The sequence below is a fragment of the Ovis aries genome, chromosome 11, assembly GCF_016772045.2.
Source record: "Ovis aries strain OAR_USU_Benz2616 breed Rambouillet chromosome 11, ARS-UI_Ramb_v3.0, whole genome shotgun sequence".
NCBI lineage: Eukaryota > Metazoa > Chordata > Mammalia > Artiodactyla > Bovidae > Ovis > Ovis aries.
The window spans coordinates 31,047,130-31,068,766 of NC_056064.1; the positions used below are offsets into that span (position 1 = coordinate 31,047,130).

At 42.5% G+C, this 21,637-nt stretch overlaps 1 protein-coding gene across 4 annotated transcripts in view; it reads left to right on the forward strand.

Moving 5' to 3' along the window:
* ARHGAP44 (Rho GTPase activating protein 44) overlaps positions 1–21,637 on the forward strand; it is a 118,762-nt gene that overhangs the window by 51,791 nt on the left and 45,334 nt on the right. For all 4 annotated transcript variants that reach the window (XR_009595336.1, XM_027974856.2, XM_027974857.2 and 1 more), the window contains exons 2-3: positions 15,335–15,374; positions 15,747–15,851. Coding sequence is in view for 3 of the 4 variants with exons in the window: in XM_027974856.2 (XP_027830657.1) it covers positions 15,335–15,374; positions 15,747–15,851 (145 nt within the window). In the remaining variant the exon portion in view is untranslated. The remainder of the gene's footprint in view (positions 1–15,334; positions 15,375–15,746; positions 15,852–21,637) is intronic.

The following is a 21,637-nucleotide window of genomic DNA, read 5'->3' on the forward strand; positions in this document are numbered from 1 at the left end:
GGGAAGAACACAGGGCTCACAACATCTTGACATATGCCTTAGCATATTCCGCTTGCCTCTGAGTGGGGCTTCCTTGGTGGCTCAGTAGTAAAGAATCCACCTGCCAGTGCAGGAGATACATGTCTGATCTCTGGGTCAGGAAGATCCCCTGGAGAAGGAAATGGCAACCCACACCAGTATTCTTGCCTGGGAAATCCTATGGACAGAGGAGCCTGGCGGGCTACAGTCGGGGCAAGGAGTCAGACACGACTTAGTGACTAAACAACAGCATCCATATATGTGTGTGTGTGTGTGTGTGTGTGTGTGTGTATATATATATATATATATATATATATGTTTTTTACTGCATGTACTGGTTTATAGCTTCTCCTTGCTTAATATATCAATACCTTTGCATGTCAAATATGTCATCATTTTTAATACTTACCTGAAAGTCCATCCATTTAAACAATTCCTTTTCATTGGGGGGGGGGGTAATTCTTTGGGTTTTTTCCAGTATATCCATGTTCCAAAGGGCCAGAGACAAAAGATTGAGTATAAACATAGACCTCCGTTCAGCAATGCTCGGATAACTTTCTTACAGTTCGGTCTTTGTCTACATCCTCAGTTATTTCTTGGGGAAGAGTTCCTCCTTTTAAGTTACCTGGAGAAACACTTTCTCTATGTCCAGGCTTTTAAAAGATTGCTTATGACTGAGACGTTTTGCTGTGTGCCTGAAGCTAGCATATCATTGTTAATCAGCTGTGTTTGTGTGTTAGTTGCTCAGTTGTGTCTGACTCTGTGACCCCAGATTGCATTCAATGAAGGTGAACGATTTCGTGCTTCCAACAGCTGTGGGTGCCTGACTCAGGTAACCTTGTCCCTTAAAAACTAAAATAATAGGTGGATGTGGCTTCAAAAAATCAAGTTGTGGAGAAGGACTTATCACGAAAAGGTACCAGCCCTGTTACCCTGATCCCACGCCCAGGCCTGCTCTCTGAAGACGGTTTGTTTGTTTGCTTTTTAAATCGCCTTTATTTTTGGCTGTGCTGGGTCTTGGTTGGTGCCTGCAAGCCTTCTCTAATTGTGGCGAGCGGGCTTCTCATCGTGGTGGCTTCTCTTGTTGAGGAGCACAGACTTCCATAGTTGTGGCACAAGGGCGAAGTCACCCCCGCAGCCTGTGGGATCTTCCCAGACCAGACATTGAACCCTGCGTCGGTAGGAGGATTCTTAACCACTGAGGCATCAGGGAAGGCCATGGAGACAGCTGTGGCTTCTGTATTTAATGCCTGGGGAACTTGTCCCCACATCTGTAAATAATGCACTTGTTCTGTTGGTTCTTTCTCATACACACACACATGTGCACGCACAAACATGCGTGTGTACACACACACACAGTTTCCTTCCTACTGGGGAGATGAGGTTTCGATTCTGTGAAACCACCTGCCTCCTCCTGCATTACCATTTTTGAAATTGTTGTAACAAACCACATGTTACATACGTTTAAATCTCTCTGCACATGCCCCAAGTGGTACAGTTTCTCTTGTATGGCTTGAGTGAACCTGATTCACCTCTTTCTCAGCTCTTTTCTTCTCCCTCTTTTTCCTTCCTTTCCCTTCTTTCCTTTCTCTTTTTCTCCTTTTCACATCTCAAAGACTGATAAAATTTACATTCGTTCTCTCCTGTAATCCCCATAATTACATACTCTATGCTTTGATCATGGGTTGATTCTAAAAGTCAAGTCAGTTAAATACTTCTTTTGTAGCTACTTAAATATTGTTCATTGCAGAGCCCAGTAACATGTCAATACTATTTCATGCTGTGTGGTTCCAATATAAAGAATCTACTCAGATCATGGAGACTTTGCCTAGTGCCAAGGTTAAATGAATACTCTTCTGTTATGTTCTACAAATGAGTTGATCATGTATCACTTTACTTCAATTCATATTTTTTTAAATTCATATTTGAATCCTGTCTTTCTTGGGCACTTTTCCTACAATTCCCTTGGGGTTATCTTGTTTCTTCTTCTTGGGAGAATCATATGCCTTCATACCTTCCGGCTTAGTCATCCCATCTATTATCTTGTTTGCTGTCTTCATCTTCGAGGCCACTGAGTTATGACTTGGATTTACTGTTCACAAAGTTTCCTGAGGGGCTGACATCCTGGGATTTCCTCTTCTGGTCTCAGGTTTATTTCTATCATTTCTTGCTGGATTGAAGTTTTATCATTATTTTTCCCTGGAGAGCATCCTTAAGGAGTTTTCTCAGAAAGAGAAGTAGACTCCTTTTCTGTTTCTAAAAACGATTTTATTTTGCCTCTGTTCTTGACTGATAAGTTACCATAATAAAATTTTTTTTTAGATTGAAATGGATTTACACTCAGAATTTTGGAATTGGTCTGTGGTAGTCCGTCGTCAGTTACTTCTAATAAATTCTGCTGATGGTCTGATTGTTGCAACTCGATAGCTTCATCCTATCTGACAGCCTTTAGGATCTCTTTGTTTTATTGTGTCCTTCACAGTCCAGGCACTCACAATTTGAGGGCTTGGGTGTCTCTTTCATTCTAAGAATTTTCTTCTCTCTCTTTCTCTTTCACTAATTTCCCATTCTGTTTTTTTTCCATCATTTTCCCCTGGGAACTTCTATAGGGCTTACTTCCAGAAATCTCTCTGGGGTTCTAATTGTTGTTATTTTCATAGCTTTCTATGTTTTTAATAGGTGTCATTTTCTTCTTGAAGGTCTCAGAAGAAACTAGTTAAATAAGGTGTTTTCTTTCTCAATTTAAGTGTTGTTTGTGCCTTGTTTTGAAAATACAGCTTTGTCCTGGCATTAGAATAACTTGGCCATGTGTGTCTCTTCTTATTCCCAAGAGACAATTTTCTTTTTGTTAACCTGCTTCTCTTTATTTAGTTGCCTTTTCTTGGTGCAAAGGGAATGCCTTTCGTGGTTGCTGTGCCACTTTGGACTGTCTCCCTTGTTTCTGTCTGGCAAATCCTACCCAGCTCTCAGTACCTGCTGATGCTACCGCCTTTGGGAGCCTTTCTCAGTAATTCTCACACCGCCACCCCCCACATGTATTCATGTTCAGACTGGTAGTTAATGAAGATTCTCACTGAAAAATTAATAATTGCTATACTGATTTTAAGATGGAGGGGACTATGGACAATTTCAGGAATATCAAATAATTGCACTTTTAATCAGAATAAGATAAGCTATCGGATGAGACCCTCTGCCAGCCAGTATGTTGAGCTGAGATTGTATTGAGTTTAGTAATAGAAAAATCCACTTAGAATGGCTTTGAAAAGGGTTGATTTCTCTCAAAAGTAAGTCCAAGTGTAAATGGTGGGTGGAGTTGTATCAGTGATTCGGTCATGTCAGGCCAGCATCTCTGCAGTTCTGACAGTTCTCCACGATTACAAAACAGCTGCTGCCACTCCTGCCATCGTATCTTCATTCAAAGCAGGAAGAGGACAAAGAGCCTGACAGCTGTGTCCTCTTCATTCTTATCAGGAAAGTAGAGCTTTTCCAGATGATTCTGAAGCATACTTCTGCTTCTGTCTTAGAGCCTAGAACCAGGACACATGGGTATTCCTAATTTCAGGAGAAACTGGGACGGTTTTGACCTCCCACCTTCTTTGGTGAGAGATGGCAAAGCAGCAGAGGTGGGGATGGCCTTTAGGAGAGAGCCAGTTAGCAGAGTCTGACAAAATGAGCAATTTGAGTAGGGAAAGCCACTGGGCCCGATTGTATCAAAGATGGCACTGCATTTTAATGAGTGTTTATAGAGCACGTGCTGTGTCTAAGTGCTTTCCTGTTGCTGAGCATGATAGATGTCCCAGGGGCGCTTGTTTGGTGAACAAGGGGAAAGTTAGATGTGCCTGCAGCATAGAGTGTATCAGGCAGGCAGGGATGGCGGGGATCGGTATGAAGAGTGGGAGATGCCTGGGTGTGGAAGATGGGGGCAGTTTGGGGACCTTGAGAAGATAAATTTGTTGACTCAGCAGGATGTTCTAGAGGAGAACGGGGGCAATAGAGGATAAGATGGTCGGATGGCATCACTGACTCAATGGACATGAGTTTGAGTAAACTCTGGGAGATAGTGCAGGACAGGGAAACCTGGCGTGCTGCAGTTCATAGGGTCAGAGAGAGTCAGATACAACTTAGCGACTAACAGTATAATACACCAAAGCATAGTCCTGGACCCACAGTATCGGCATTACTTTCAAACTTGTTAGAAATGCCAATTCTCCAGTCCCAACCAGACCTTCTGAGTCAGAACTTCTGGGAATGAGCTCCGGCAATCTGCTTTAAGAAGCACTCCAGGAGGAGGGAGTCAGGATGGTGCGGGAGAAAGTGGACGTGGAATACATCTCTCTCTGCAGATTCATCAAGAATACATCTACAGATGTAACAGTTCTCAAAGAACACCAGCTGAATGCTAGCAGGAGCAATGCTTTGGCATATTAGTACTGTTAGTCACTAAGTCGTATCTGACTCTTTGTGATCCTATGGACTGCAGCCCACCAGGCTCCTCTGACCATTGGGTTTTCCAGGCAAGAATACTGGAGTGGATAGCCATTCCCTTCTCCAGGAGATCTTCCTGACCCAGGGACTGGACCCAGGTCTCCTGCATTGTAGGCAGATTCTTTACCATCTGGGCCACCAGGGGCTTCATATTATACTAAGATGATGACTTAATTAAAAAAAATTGAAGATAATAACATCTGCCTTTAAAAAAAAAGTGACTGTCTTCACTATATTTTCTGTATACTTCATGATTGGGCATTTGAAGTCTCATTGTCTCAGGAGCCTCTTGAGAAACCTATATGCAGGTCAGGAAGCAACAGTTAGAACTGGACATGGAACAACAGACTGGTTCCAAATAGGAAAAGGAGTACGTCAAGGCTGTATATTGTCACCCTGCTTATTTAACTTCTATGCAGAGTACATCATGAGAAACGCTGGGCTGGAAGAAGCACAAGCTGGAATCAAGATTGCCAGGAGAAATAGTAATCTCAGATATGCAGATGACACAACCCTTATGGCAGAAAGTGAAGAGGAACTAAAAGCCTCTTGATGAAGGTGAAAGAGGAGAGTGAAAAAGTTGGCTTAAAGCTCAACATTCAGGAAACTAAGATCATGGCATCTGGTCCCATCACTTCATGGGAAATAGATAGGGAAAGAGTGGAAACAGTGTCAGACTTTATTTTGGGGGGCTCCAAAATCACTGCAGATGGTGACTGCAGCCATGAAATTAAAAGACGCTTACTCCTTGGAAGAAAAGTTATGACTAACCTAGATAGCATATTGCAAAGCAGAGACATGACTTTGTCAACAAAGGTCCGTCTAGTCAAGGCTATGGTTTTTCCTGTGGTCATGTATGGATGTGAGAGTTGGACTGTGAAGAAAGCTGAGCGCCAAAGAATTGATGCTTTTGAACCATGGTGTTGGAGAAGACTCTTGAGAGTCCCTTGGACTGCAAGGAGATCCAACCAGTCCATTCTGAAGGAGATCAGCCCTGAGATTTCTTTGGAAGGAATGATGCGAAAGCTGAAACTCCAGTACTTTGGCCACCTGATGCGAAGAGCTGACTCATTGGAAAAGATTCTGATGCTGGGAGGGATTGGGGGCAGGAAGAGAAGGGGATGACAGAGGGTGAGATGGCTGGATGGCATCACTGACTCGATGGATGTAAGTTTGAGTGAACTCCAGGAGTTGGTGATGGACAGGGAGGCCTGGCGTGCTGCGATTCATGGGGTCGCAAAGAGTGGGACATGACTGAGCGACTGAACTGAACTGTCTCAGGAGAGACTGCCCTTTCTAGGCCTGGCTGATTCCTGGAGAGAGCAGACAGTTTGCCTGCAAGCACATCTTTGATAGGCAAACAACCAATCATGAATCCATACCTCCACTCATCTGTTTGCAAGCTCCTGTTGTCTGGACACTATTCTTCCTCTTCTGAGTCACTGTAGGTTCAGATACTGGACTGGTAGGGACCTCCATAGCCCAGTGCTTGTGTGCTCACTGGTGACCAACTCCTTGAGACCCCATGGACTGCAGCCTGCCGCGCTCCTCTGCTCATGGGATTTTGCAGGAAGAATGGGTTGCCATTTCCTCCTCCAGGGAATCTTTTCCACTGAGCCACCAAGGAATTCCTGTAATGAGACTATCTCTGCTTTAAAGGCAGCTTCGCTCTGAGACTTCTGTAATGACAGCTGAGAATCATTGCTTGGCTCTCTTGTCACTAAGTGTCTTTCTGTGATGAGGCTGGAACTCTAGGGCAGCATGTCAGGTAAGATCTCCAGCATGTCCGTAGTGAATGTTTCCTTCACTGTCATACTCCGCACTCAGGATGTGGTTGCAAACTGGGGTTATGTGAACTATATTTTTATAGATTTGGGAAATGACGAGTTGGCTAAGCCATTTAATTTCCTACAGGATGTCTCAGAGCCTTTAATACTTTAATAAGACTCTGTTAATGGATAACATAACCTTCAGTGTTTCCTAACATTTTTTCCACAGAGCGCTTTTCTTTGGAGTGTCTAATAAACTATTTTTTTATGGAACACATTCTGTGACCTGACAAGCTCAAGTATGACACTGGCGACAGTCAGGATTTTTGTGGGTGGTGGTGATTATTCTCCTAAGCCCCTAAGGAGAACAGTACACCATTTTTAGATCCATTTGCCCAAGGCTCTGATTTGCATTTGTCTCTTGGTGTAAAAAATAAAAATACATGATTGTACTCAGGTGTCACCTACACAGTGCCTATCACTCTGCAGAATGACTCACCCTCTGAAAACAGTAGTGTTCATTGTCTTAGTAGTGAACAATGCTCTTTCATTTACAAAGATGAAACCAAAATTACCAGGCTTCCTAAAATTAGCATCACCTTTGAGCCCACCACCTTGCTTGGGTCAGTCTTGAGTGCTCTGTTGAAGTGCTTCGTGTGTAATGGAGGAAGTCTCCGGCGAGTGGACAGTCGGGCTAAGCGACCTCCAATCAATTTAGTATTGATCAGTCTTCCCAGGTCAGCAAAACATTCTAGGAGTTTCTTAAATCCTCTTGATTTCCAAATAAGTGTATGACCCCACACTGTAAGAGCAAAATTTGTCTCCAGCACAAGATCCTTTTCTTTTAAAGGAGTTTGTTGCTGTCTTATCAATTATATAGTTATATTGTTTTGATTGATAATTTTATTTTATGTGCAGTTGAACTGTGAATAATTAGCTAGCAATCAAGATGCCCTAAAACTCAACTCTTACTCTTAAAGAAAAAGTAGTAATATCTTTAAAGAAAATGTTTATAATGTCACAGTTTATGTATTTATGTATTATATATAAAACATATGTATATATGAAGTGAAGTGAAAGTCACTTTGTCATGTCCGACTCTTTGTGACCCCATGGACTGTAGCCCGCCAGGCTCCTCTGTCCATGGGATTCTCCAAGCAAGAATGCTGGAGTGGGTTGCCATTCCCTTCTCCAATGTATGTATATAAACTTACATAAATGAGTCCTATAATCCCAGAAGACTATAAAACAAAAAATACTCATTAGATTCCCTATATTCTGCCTTAAATATATGTGTGTGTATAACTATATATGTATATGTGTATAAATCATTTATGCAAGGAACCATTTATGCAAGTTTATGCTTAATACTTGGGGCTTATTTTTTATATTATCTTTTGTTTGATACATAGATTACCTGTATTTTCATATACATATTCTGAACCATGTTAAAGCTATGAATGTACTGTATAAATTCAGAACCAGAACACTAACAATTGTGTTGGAGCTACCTGTTTATCCTTTTCAAATCCCACCACTCTTCCTTTTCTAGAGATAACCACCATCTAAAATGCATTGTTTTTCATTTGATTACATGTGTATTCATCCTGTAACAATAAGTCATTTTGTAGTTTTTAGGTTTGAGCCTTATGAAAATCATATCAAAATAGTCTTTTGTTTTTCCCCAATCACAGTACTTATTAGATTCATCAATGTTGTTTTGGGTAAATTTTATTTAACTATTTTTATTAATGTATTAACATATGGTATAACATTATGTAAATATATACCATTTAAAAAATTCTCTTCTTGATGACCTTTTTCCCCCTAATTTTTTGTTTAACCAAAAAAAAAAAAAAAAAAGAAAAGAAAAATCTGAATGTTTTGAAAATGTCTCCTGATAAATGCCCAGGGGTTTCTCTAGGACAGCATTTTTAAAATGCAGAATCCCAACCCATAGTTGGTATGACAGAAATGGTATGGACCTAACAGAAGCAGAAGATATTAAGAAGAGGTGGCAAGAATACACAGAACTATACAAAAAACATCTTCACGATCCAGATAATCACGGTGGTGTGATCACTCACCTAGAGCCAGACATCTTGGAATGTGAAGTCAAGTGGGCCTTAGGAAGCATCACTATGAACAAAGCTAGTGGAGGTGATGGAATTCCAGTTGAGCTATTTCAAATCCTAAAAGATTATGCTGTGAAAATGCTGTAGTCAGTATGCGAGCAAATTTGGAAAACTCAGCAGTGGCCACAGAACTGGAAAAGGTCAGTTTTCATTCCAGTCCCTAAGAAAGGCAATGCCAAAGAATGTTCAAACTACTGCACAATTGCACTCATCTCACATGTTAGCAAAGTAATGCTCAAAATTCTCCGAGCTAGGCTTCAACAGTACGTGAACCATGAACTTCCAGATGTTCAAGCTGGTTTTACAAAAGACAGAGGAACCAGAGATCAAATTGCCAACATCTGCTGGATCATCAAAAAAGCAAGAGAGTTCCAGAAAATAATCTACTTCTGCTTTATTGACTATGCCAAAGCCTTCTACTGTGTGGATGACAACCTGTGGAAAATTCTGGAAGAGATGGGAATACCAGACCACCTGACCTGCCTCTTGAGAAATCTATATGCAGGTCAGGAAACAACAGTTAGAACTGGACATGGAACAACAGACTGGTTCCAAATCGGGAAAGGAGTATATCAAGGCTGTATATTGTCACCCTGCTTATTTAACTTCTATGCAGAGTACATCATGAGAAATGCTGGGCTGGAAGAAGCACAAGCTGGAATCAAGATTGCGGGGAGAAATATCAATAACCTCAGATATTCAGATGACACCACCCTTATGGCAGAAAGCAAAGAAGAACTAAAAAGCCTCTTGATGAAGGTGAAAGGGGAGAGTGAAAAAGTTGGCTTAAAACTCAACATTCAGGAAACTAAGATCATGGCATCTGGTCCCATCACTTCCTGGAAACAGTGACGGACTTTATTTTGGGGGGCTCCAAAATCACTACAGATGGTGACTGCAATCATGATATTAAAAGACGCTTGCTCCTTGGAAGAAAAGTTACAACCAATCTAGACAGCGTATTAAAAGCAGAGACATTACTTTGCCAACAAAGGTCCATGTACTCAAAGATACGATTTTTCCAGTAGTCATTTATGGATGTGAGAGTTGGACTATAAAGAAAGCTGATGTATACTATCATGTAAGAATCGAATCGCCAGTCTATGTCCGATGCAGGATACAGCATGCTTGGGGCTGGTGCACGGTGATGACCCAGAGAGATGTTATGGGGAGGGAGGTGGGAGGGGGGTTCATGTTTGGGAACGCATGTACACCCGTGGTGGATTCATGTCAATGTATGGCAAAACCAGTATTGTAAAGTAAAATAAAGTAAAAATAAAAATTAAAAAAGAAAAAAAGAAAGCTGAGCATTGACGAATTGATGCTTTTAAAGTGTGGTGCTGGAGAAGACTCTAGAGAGTCCCTTGGACAGCAAGGAGATATAACCAGTCCATCCTAAAGGAAATCAGTCCTGAGCATTCATTGGAAGGACTGATGCTGAAGCTGAAACTCCAATACTTTGGCCACCGGATGCAAAGAACTGACTCATTTGAAAAGATCCTGATGCTGGGAAAGATGGAAGGCAGGAGGAGAAGGGGACAACAGAGGATGAGATGGTTGGATAACATTACCGACTCAATGGACATGAATTTGAGTAAACTCTGGGAGTTGGTGATGGACAGGGAGGCCTGGCATGCTGCAGTCCATGGGATTGCAAAGAACTGGACACGACTGAGAAAGTGAACTGAACTGAACCCATTAGTGATAGTGAAATTAATATAGTGAACACAGTAGAAAATATTAGAAAATATCTTAGCAAAATAATGATTACTAAAATATTATTGTAATAGGCACTGTTCTGTTAAAAGATGTTTCGTGTGGGTACCAGATAAGGGCATGTGGCCTCTTTCACTGAGCATAATGTCTTTAAACACCTATCCATATGGTCACTTGTGTCAATAGACCCTTCCTACTTATTGTTGAGTGTTTGTTGTTGGTCAGTTGCTAAGTTGTGTCTGACTCTCTGCAACACTGTAAACTGTAGGACACCAGGCTTCCTTACCCTTCACTATCTCCTGGAGTTTGCTCAAATTCATGTCCATTGAGTTGGTGATGCTATCTAACCATCTCATCCTTTACTGCCGCCTTCTCCTTTTGCCGTCAACCTTTCCCAGCATCAACCTTTCCCACTCAGCTTCCCTCATATCTCAGTTGGTGAAGAATCCGCCTGCAATTTAGGAGACCCTGGTTCAGTTTCTGGGCTGGGAAGATCCACTGGAGAAGCGATAGGCTACCCAGTCCAGTATTCTGGGCCTGGAGAATTCCATGGACTGTATTGTCCATGGGGTTACAAAGAGCTGGACACGACTGAGCGACTTTCACTCACTTTTCCCAGCATTGGGGTCTTTTCCATTGAGTCTCTTCACATCAGGTGACCAAAGTATTAGAGCTTCATCATCAGTCCTTCCAATTATATTCAAGGTTGGTTTCCTTTCGGATTGACTGAGCATTTTACAAATTGTTGAGTGTATTCTGTTGTTAATCCGCTTACCCGATGAAGGACATTTAGGATGTTTGCTTGTTATACATAAAGTGTCTATGAACATTTATGAGGGTTTTTTAGGGGGGAACATAAATTTCATTTCTATAGAGTGGGATTGCTAGGTCATGTGACAAGTGGATGTTCAAGTTCATAAAACTACCAAGCTGTTTTCCCCAGTGACTGTTCCATCTTCCATTGCCCCACCCTCAGCTGTGTGTAAGAATTCCAGTTGTTCCACATCTTCTCCAGAACTTGATATAGTCAGGGTTTTGCACTTTTTGTTGTTGTTTTGTTATATCAATTGTATTAATCTCATTTGGGTATTAATTTGCATTTTCCTAGTGGATACTGATGTTGAACAATTTTTCTTGTGCTTATTTGCCATTTATTCATCTTCTTTGATAAAGTTTCTGTTCAAAAATTCTGTAAAGCAATTATCCTTCAACTAAAAAATAAAAAAGTTTATGTTGGGATATTTTTGCCCATTTTGTAACAGGATTTTTTTTACTGTTGAATTTGAGAGTTCTGCATATATTCTGGATACAGCTCTTTTATGTGAACTACAAATATTTAAATATTTCTTGTTTCAGTGGATTTCCTTTTCATTTTTTAGAAGTGCCTTTCACAGAGCAGAAGCTTTTAATTTAAATGAAGTCTAATGTATCCTTTTTTTTTTTTATGGATCATGCTTTTGATATTTCTAAGAACTCATCACCTAACCGCAAGGTCAAAGATATTTTCTCATGTTTTCTTCAAAAGTTTTATAGTTTTGTATTTAGGTCTGTGAACCTTTATGAATTTTTATATATGATATGATATATGGGACAGAGTTCATATTTTTTGATATGAATGTCTAGTTGTACCAGCATAGTTTGTTAAAAGGACTCTTCTTCCTCTTTTCATCTTTGTCAGAAATCAGTTGCTTATATCTATCTAGGTCCATTTTCCTTATTCTGTCTCATTGATCTGTTTTTCTATCCTTTCACTACCATATTCTTTTGATTAGTTAGTTTTATAATAGGTCTTAAAATGGAATGAGTACTGCAAATTTAGTCTTTCTAAAAATTGTCTTGTATATTCTACTCCCTTCCTAGTTTCGTATGGATTTTAGATTGTATCTATAACAAATCCTTTTGGAATTTTGATTGGGATTGTATTTAATCATAACTAATTTTGTGAATATTGATATCTTTATTATGTTGAGTGTTCCAGTCCACAAACACAGTATTTCTCCCTTGATGTAGATTTTTTATTTCTTTCATAAGTATTTTTTTAGTTTTCAACATGTACTTTCTGTGCCTATGTATTTAAAAATTTATTCCTAAGTATTTTGTTTTTCAAAGTCGTTGTTAATAGTATTTTATTTTTAATCCTAATATATATTCACTGCTAGTATATATAAATTAAATTTATTTTTGTTTGTTTACTTTATGTCCTGTTACCTTGCTGAATTCATTGGCTGTAGGAAATTTTTTTTTTTCTTGGTAGATTCCTTGGTATTTTCTACATAAACAAACATGTCATCTGCAAATAGGGACATTTTAATTTGTTCCTTTCATATCTATATGTTTTTTTAATTTCCTTTATTGCCCTAAGTAAAACTTCTAGCACTATATTGAATGAGTGTTTAGTACAAACTTGGATCAAGGCATCTATATCGTGAGGAATACTGGTTTATAGTTAGCTTTTTTTTTTTTTTAACTTTTTTGTCTGGTTTTGGTATCAAAGGAATACTAGCTTCATAAAATCAATTGGGAAGTGTTTCCTCCTCTTCTGTATTCTGGAAGAGATTATGTAGAATCGGTGCTAATTCTTCTTTAAATATTTCGTAAAGTTCTCTTGTGAGATCTCTGGATCTGAATTTTTTTCCCAAGATTTTTAATAGTACAAGTTCAATTTCTTAATAGTTACAGGGCTATTTAGATTATTTCTTTTCTATTGAGTGTATTGTAATTTGTTTTTAAGTATATTAGTTCATTTCATGTAACTTGTCAAATTTACATGTATGTGGTTAATTGTTCAAAGACAACCTTTTGAAATCTGCAGGATTTTGTAGTGATATTTCCTGTTTCATTCCTATTCTGTCTTCTCTTTCTTCCTGTTTTCAGTTGTGCTAGAGGTTTTTTCAACTGTATTCTCAAAGAACCAGCTCTTTGTTTCTTGGTTTTCTCTGTTATGATTTTGTTTCAGACTTCTTTATTTCTGCCCTTTATGATTTCATTCCTCCTGCTTGCTCTGGGCTTATTTTTGGTCTTCTTTTATAAGTTGTTGCACTAGAGGTTGCTCATTTGAAAATGTTTCTCTTTTTTAATGTATGATTTTAGTGCTATAAAATTTCCTCCCAGCACTGCCTTGGCTGTGTCTGCCATTTTGATACATTGCATTTTCATTTTTATTCAGTTCGTTAGTTTTTTTCCTTTGAGACTTCCTCTGTTCCAGGAATTATTTAGAAGCATTCTGTTTAGTGTCTGAGTGTTTGGATATTTGCTTCTTATTCTTCTGTTAGTGATAGGAGAATATACTGTATATGATTTCAGTTCTTTCAGGCTAGTAATGTTATGAACCCAGATGTTGTGTATCTTGGTATATGTACTGGAAAAGAATATTCTGATGATGTTGGTTGGAGTGTTCTTCTATAAATGTCACATTCTTTTGTGGCAGTTGTGGTTTAGTCTCTTAAGTTGTGTCCGACTCTTGTAACCTGTGGACTGTAGCCTGCCAGACTCCTCTGTCCATGGGATTTTCCAGGCAAGTGTACTGGAGTGAAAGAAAAGTGAAAGTCACTCAGTCATGTCTGACTTTTTGTGACCGCATGGACTGTACAGTCCATGGAATTCTCCAGGCCAGAATACTGGAGTGGGTAGCCTTTCCCTCCTCCCCAACCCAGGGAATGAACCCAGGTCTCCTGCATTGCAGGCGGGAGCCACAAGGGAAGCCCAAGAATACTGGAGTAGATAGCCTATCCCTTCTCCAGCAGATCTTCCAGACCAAGGAATCGAACCAGGGTCTCTTGCATTCCAGGCAGATTCTTTACCAACTGAGCTATCAGGGAAGCCCATACTGGAGTGGTTTGCCATTTCCTTCTCCAGGAGATCTTCCTGACCCAGGGATCGAACCTGGGTCTCCTGCACTACAGACAGATTCTGACTGACTGAGCTACCAGGGAAGGCCCTGGAATTATGTTCATATATACTCTTGCTGATGTTTTCTTCCCAGCTGGTCTGTCAGTTGTTGAGAGAAGAAATAGTGACATCTCTGCGTGCGTGTGTACTCTCCTTCTCGTATTTTGCAGCTTTGTAGTTTAGTGTGTACACATTCACGATGCCATGTCTTCTTGTGATTGATGCCTTTATCACTATATTCTCCTCTGTATTCCTGGTCATTTTCTTTATTCTGACTCTACTTTATCTGCTATTAATACTGCCACTTTTGCTTTCTTTTGATCAATGTTGCATGGTATCTTTTCCTGTCCTTTTACCTTCAGCCTACCCATATCATATTTGAAGTGAGATTCTTGTGGCCCACGTGATTTGTTTCAGTCCACTCTTGTTGCTCTGTGTTTTAATTGGCATATTTATTAGGCCATTTGCATTTAATACAATTATGAATATGTTAAGGCTTAAGCCTGCCATTTAATTTTTTTGTATTATGTCTTTTCTTTTTTTTTTTTTTTGTAATTGCTTTGTATTCTTTTTCTTTCTTTTCTGTGGGTTAGTTTATATTTTGATTTTTTTTTTTTTCGAGTATGCCTCTTTGTGCTTTGCTCCAGGAAGATCTGCATTTTCCTCTGATGCTGAGACAGGGATTGCTAACAGGTTGGGACACTCCAGCCAGCATCTAGGTTCTTTCCCCGAAAGTGTTAACCTCTGGTTTCAGCTCCCCACTTTCTGGGGGGGTGTATCATACTAGTGGCCAGATCTCAGTGGTGACGCTTGCCTTTATCACGAGGACTCAGCGCTTTCTCTGTCTTTGCTCTTGATCAATCTCTGCCACGTTTGCTTGTTTAGGGGAGACCAAAGGGAATGGGTGGAGGAACCTACTTAATTCTATTAATTGAAAAAAGAATACTTGGAGTCAGAAAAAGGTGTGTTTGTTGTGCTTCATCCAGGTTTCCACACAGTAGCGGGAGACCCCTCAGAGCCTATGTTTTTGCTGGAAATGCTGGTTACTTGATATTCCTTGTCAATCCCAGTACGGCCTACATTTTCTCTTGTTGGAAATCATTGCTGGTGATGCAAGCTAGTATATCCAGGATGGAGAGACAACAAGGTCCTGCTGTGTAGCACAGGAAACTGGGTTCAATATCCTGTAATAAACCACAAATGGAGAAGAATGTGAGAGAATGTGCGCAGATGTATAACAATTGCTCGATAAGTGGGGAGGGTGGGAATAAATATTCCCAGTTTTTGTTTTTTGACTGATATGTGTCTCCATTTTCCCTTTAGGGCTGAGAAGACTGAAGTTCTGAGTGAAGACCTTCTTCAGGTAAGGTTGTCACTGGCCCATAACTCGTAGATGTCAAAGACATCTTCCCTTTTGCAGCCGAGCCCTTCCCGGTGATGTTCAGACTCTCCACTGCTCCTCTCCCAGTCCATTGAGATGCAGCTTTTTCTCTTTACAATAGCACCCTGCATGGTGCACGGCAGCCTCGGTGGGACTTTAGAGAGGACATGGGAAGGCATTTCACCACATGGTTAGCAAAGTGTCTCCGAGTCCGTGATCCCCTCCTTTTCTCTCCCGCATTGGATGTTGTCTCTGCAGAAACAGGGGTCAGTCTTGTCCTTGGATTATCCAGACCAATGACCCCACTTCTGACCTTGCCTCACCCATGGGTCCCGCCCCCTGCTCTGTCTGCAGGTAGAGAAGCGGCTGGAGCTGGTGAAGCAGGTCTCCCACAGCACACACAAGAAGCTCACGGCATGTCTGCAGGGCCAGCAAGGGGCCGAGGCTGACAAGCGCTCTGTAAGTGCCCTCCTGGCCCCAGGGGAGGTAGAATTTGCCTGCTGACCGCCTGGCCAGTGTTTGAGGCTCGTAGCCCTGCCTGAACCACCTCCGCCCTCACTAAGATGTGGTCCCCATCCTTGTTCTCCCCAGACTGGGGCAGCCCCCGAGGAGAGCAGGATGGGCTTAGATCCCACTGCTAAGGAGGCTGCCACCTTTCCCTTGCCCCTGCTGCTCATCTACAGATTCCATTTGCCTCCATAGTATCTTAAGATCACATGGGAAAAAAAATTACACTGTGGTTTTGGGAGTTACAAGGGACCTATAAAGGCTCTTATGAAGACCATTTTTGCTGCAGTAATGCAGTAAGGATAACTTGATGCATAACAGGGCTCCAGGGTCTCTGTCCAGAACCTGCACTAGTGCTGAAGGCATTGCATCATGCAGCTCCACTGGACAGTCCTTGGGGTGGATGATCCTGAAGGCTCACTTCCCTCTTGACCCCCACCTCCCTCAGATTCAGCAGAGATGAACAGATATTCTTCCTTTTTTTCAAAAGAAAATCTTACTAATATTAGTTTATTTTCTGTTTGTCTACTGTGCTCAGTTGCTCTTTGAGACCTCATGGACTGTCACCCGCCAGGCTCCTCTGTCCTTGGGGTTTCCCAGGCAAGAATACTGGGTTGCCATTTCCTACTCCAGGGGATCTTCCCAACCCAGGAGTCTAACCTGCGTCTCCTGCATCTCCTGAATTGGCAGACAGATTCTTTACCACTGAGCCACCTGGGAAGCCCCCCGAAAAGATATTCTTAAGTGTTCACTTGGCTTTGTTCCAGGGGAGGGGCAGTCTAGGGGGTTTCTTTCCCCCTTGAGTTGATGATCAATGTGTCTGGTGTCTGTCTGATTTTCTCTGACCAGGAGTTCTTGTTAACGTCTCTTCCTGGTGGTCTCCCTGAGCCCCGCAACTCTGTTGGCCTCGCCTCTCTTGGCTGTTCTGACGCGTCCTCCCAGCTCACACTGCAAGACCAGACCGCTCTGCTTGCTCCATCGATCATTCCATTTTCTCCTCCCAACCCTGGTTTCTTCTTTCTTAACTTTCCCTGCAGGAACCACTGATGTGTGGTACAAAGAACATGTTTACCGCTTTGCAGAGTGTCTGTGGAAGTAGCTCAGTGTGTATTGGGGATTTCGGCAAGGGGAGCCTGACAGTCATCCCCCTTGTCAACCACCAGTGTGTTCTCTGTGTCCACAAGTCTGTTTTTATTTCCTATGGGCTCATTTGTGTCCTCTTTTAGATTCCACATTTAAGTGATAGCATATGGTATTTGTCTTCCCCTGTCTGACTTCACTTAAGTGATAAACTCTAGGTCCATCCATGGTGCTACAAATGTTGTTATTTTCCTCTTTATGGCTGATTGGTAGTCCTTTGTATATATGAACCACGTCCTGATCCATCATCTATTGATGGACTTTTAGATTGCTTCCACGTCCTGGCTACTGCGGCTAGCCAGGCCAGCAACATCTTACTGTCTGATTCTCAGCTCAGATGCCGCCTTCTCGGTGCAGCTTCTCTCACCATCTGATGTGTTTGCTCCTTCCCCCAGTCACACCCCCCCGATTCCACGTTCTTCCTAGCACGTGTTGTTCTCTGAAATCGCTGTGCTCCTTCATCTTCTCCTGTGTCCGTTCCCAGTCCTGGTATGTGAGCTCCGTGGGAGCAGGGATCTCATCTTCCATCACGGCTGCATCCTTAATGCCTCTAATGGGGCCTGCCACGTGAAGGCAGCGCTGAAAATAGATGTGTCACGACCGGATGGCCCGTGAGTATTTTAGGCACAGGAGTTGCCCGACGCATCGAGCCAATTTGAATCTTTCCTATTCTTTTCTTTTAAAATCTTTATTTAATTTGTTACAGTATTGTTTCTGTTTTATGTTTTGGTGTTTTGGCTCCAAGGCATGTGGGATCTTAGTTCCCTGATCAAGGATCAAACCTACACGCCCTGCAATGGAAGGCGGATTCTTAACCACTGGACCACCAGGGAGGTCCCAAATCTCTGCTGTTCTTTACAGAACCAATTTAGGTTGATGGTTCTGAGTTTAAGTGCTGGGATATGACTCTCTGAGCTTGAAGCCCAGCTCTGCTGTTTCCAAATTTTGCCTGACAGAGAGCAAGTGAGTTACCTCTATAAGCCTTGGTTTCTTCACTTGGAAGATGGTAGTAACAGTAAATCCCTACCTAGTAGGGTTGCTTGAGAATTCCGTGAGATCATTCACGTAAATGCTTAGCACGGTGCTTGACTTAAGTACATAGTAAAGAAACAGAAGCTGCTGTTATTATGGCCCTGTCATTGGTCCAGAATCACCACTGAGAACTGCTGAGCCCCAGGGAACAAGTGTGCCTGGATTAGAGGATAGTAGACAGCAGTTCTCAGAGATGGGGCTGTGTGTGAGCGTGTGTGTGTATGTTTGGGAAGCAGAGTGGATATTAGAATGAGACTTTTTGTCTCTGAGTCATCCTACAAATTGTGCTGCTTCTGCCCAAGATAATTTTGGAGAGAACAGTCATCTCAGACAAGTCAGATTGACTGCTTGCAAACCCTGGAACATTCTGTGTCCCCTTCTTTAACTCTTAAGCATCTTTCGGCACTCCAGAATCAGGAGGAGGTGTATTCTAATAGCTTCCCTTTGACCTGGAAAGCCACTGGTCAGGGTGAAGCTTGCTAGGATCTCTTTACCTGGGCACTAATGGTCCCTGGTGGCTCAGGGACCAGGTGGTAAAGATTCCACCTACAATGCAGGAGACAGAGAAGAGGCAGTTTCGATCCCTGGGTGGGGAAGCTCCCCTGGAGAAAGGATTGACAGCCCACTCCAGTATCCTTGCCTGGAGAATTCCATGGACAGAGGAGCCTGGTGGGCTACAGTCCATGGAGTCACGAAGAGTTGGACACAGATGAGCGACTAACACAGTAGTCCCTGGAATACTTAGTGGTTCTTTCAGCCTGGATCTTTGTCCACCAGAGAATGGTGGCTTTTCTAGACATGTGGGCAGTTGGATCCTTCAAAGTCTCAATATCCTTCTAAGTGAAGTGAGGGTGAGCAGAGGATGGGTAAGAGAGCAAGTAATATCTCAGGAACAGGTTGGCATTAGGGTAAAATTAATCAGCACGGTGCCCTGTGTCTACCAAGCCCTCAGCTTTTCCTTTTGTCTTAGAAAATTTCTTTAGGAATAAGGAAATAATTTGGAATCTGTTGTGGGTTGTAGTCCATTAACTTCTTCTATTCACCTGCCTTTGATTATAGATTATCACTCTCACTTTTGACATGAAGGTATAACCCATTTCTTCCTTCCTTTTTTTCTTTCGGTAGCTTCCTTTTAATTTCTTGATTCTTTTCTTCTCTTAGTTTCTGGACTCTGACAACATCTACACAAGCAAAAACTCACTAATTGAGGTTTTACCCCTTCAACACCGATGCCCTTGAAATCCACGTGCCCACAAGGCCCTCAGTGTCTCCTCCACAGCAAATCCTTTCTTATGAGCATCACTCGGTCCACAGGCACAGACCCTGTCTTATGACTATTACACCATCGGTACAGGACTTGTTTAAATGTTGTCATCATCATTCACTGATCTGTGTAGCCATTAAAAAAAAACAACCAGGATGAGGCAGTTCTCTCTACGTCTTGATAGGAAATGACATGAACGATATCTCTATGTGAAAAGGGAAACGAAGTGTAGGGTTGGGTAGATCGTGTGCTGACAGAGTGAGGGGGAAGATGTGTCTATTAAACACAGACACACTCTCACATATATAATTGGACCTTCTGGAATACTTATGGAAGGAGACACAGGAAACTGGCCACTGCCATGATTCTGGGGACAGGAACCAAGTGGCTGGGGGTTAAGGATGGTCTGCTTTTCTTTCTTTTTTAACCATTTTGGATGTTTCTCTAAAACATGCGTTAAGTAACTTCTTTTGAACGGTGAGGGTAGGAGCAGATTCTCTCTGAAGGTACTGTTCCTGTGCCTTTAATTACATCTCTGGGAACCTGGACCTACTAGCTTCGTAGGACAGCTAGAAAGTGGTGTTTCAGTTTGGATGTATGATTTCTTGGTTGCCTGGTCTCATTTTTACCCGGAAGAATGTCTCATTTCATGTGAAATGGTGGGGTAGCAGGATTATTCCTCGAGTGAAAGGCGTCTAACCAGGAAGTGGTACCTAGGTAGGTAGGCACCCCATTCACGGAAGGTAGACATCCTCTCTGAGGGCAGGGAGGGGACTGTGACTTAGACCCATCCAGGGTGTCCTGGGTTTTCCTGGGCCGGAGAGCAATAATCTCTCAGGTGTCCTGGTCTCTCCTCCTTCTGGAGCCCCAGGAACTCCATCCCATTCTTGGGGTTGATCTGTCTCCTGTGATTTTCCCCTGGAGATACCTGGAGCCTGCTGCTCTCCTGGGGATGTTCAAACCGGATTCCTAAAAATCCACCCTCATCTTGGTTCCTCTCTCACGTCATCCAGTTTCGTGTTTCAGGATTGAGTTATTTTAAACAGATCATTTTGTTCTTAAACAAGCCCCCAGTGGTCCCCAAGTCCTAGAATCCAGCTCCAGGGCCTACCTCTGGCTAATGAGGACCTGCGCAGTCTAGCCTCCACCTCCTCCCTGACTGCTTCCCGTTCACTCACTGAGCTCCAGTTGTGCTGGTCTCCCGGGGATGGATACTGAGCTGGCCTGGTATCCTACCCCCAGACCTTTGCACCTGCCATTCCTCTGCCTGGAATGTTCTGTCCCAGGCCATCTGGAGGCTTGGCTGACTCTCTCTCCCTTCAGGGTGCTTCCTAAAGGTACCCTCCCTGCGGGGAGGGTCTTTTCTCATCACCGCTCCCTCGCCACAGCTGCCCATGTATTGTCCTGCTTTCTGTTGCCCACACAGCACTCCCAACTCTCGAAACAGTCTCCTTCATAACGTCTGTGTTTCGTATTTGTCTCCGTGCCCTGGGATATAAGCTCCCTGAAAGCAGCGTCTGGTCTCAGTCATCACAGCTATGGTACCCGGGTGGGGAGGCAGTGAGTGACAGCTGAGGGCCTCTGGGTCCTGAGGCAAAGGCTGTGGGATGGGAGGGGTCTGTGTGGGGGTGTAGACCGGAGGACCTAAGGAGATCCTTTGTTCTCACTTTGTTATTCTCAGCGTGTGCTGAGTGGTTTAGGCTTAGGAGGAGCAGGGCTTGTCCACACTTAGTAAGGAGGGAAGATGTATCATTCTGTGATCATAGATTGTTCTGCCTTTGGCCTCCCTCCTCCTCTCTCTTCCTCACTTCCCACATAGCATAAAACTTGCCATTTTAACTATTTTAAGGAGTACAATTCAGTGCCATTTAGTGCAGGGACAGTATTGTGCAGCTACTACCGTAATCTACTTCCAGAGCATTTCCGTCTCCCCGAAAGGAAACCCCATACTCATCAATTAATCCCCCTCCCCCGCAGCTCCTCAGTTCAGTTCAGTCGCTCAGTCGTGTCCGACTCTTTGCAGCCCCATGGACTGCAGCACGCCAGGCCTCCCTGTCCATCACCAACTCCCGGAGTTTACTCAAACTCATGTCCGTTGAGTTGGTGATGCCATCCAACCATCTCATCCTCCATTGTCCCCTTCTCCTCCTGCCTTCAATCTCTCCCAGCATCAGGGTCTTTTCAAATGAGTCAGTTCTTCACATTAAGTGGCCAAAGTATTGGAGTTTCCCCTCATCTCTTAACCACAAATCTAGCTCCCGTCCCCATGGATTTGTTTACTCTGGAGATCTTATATAAGTAG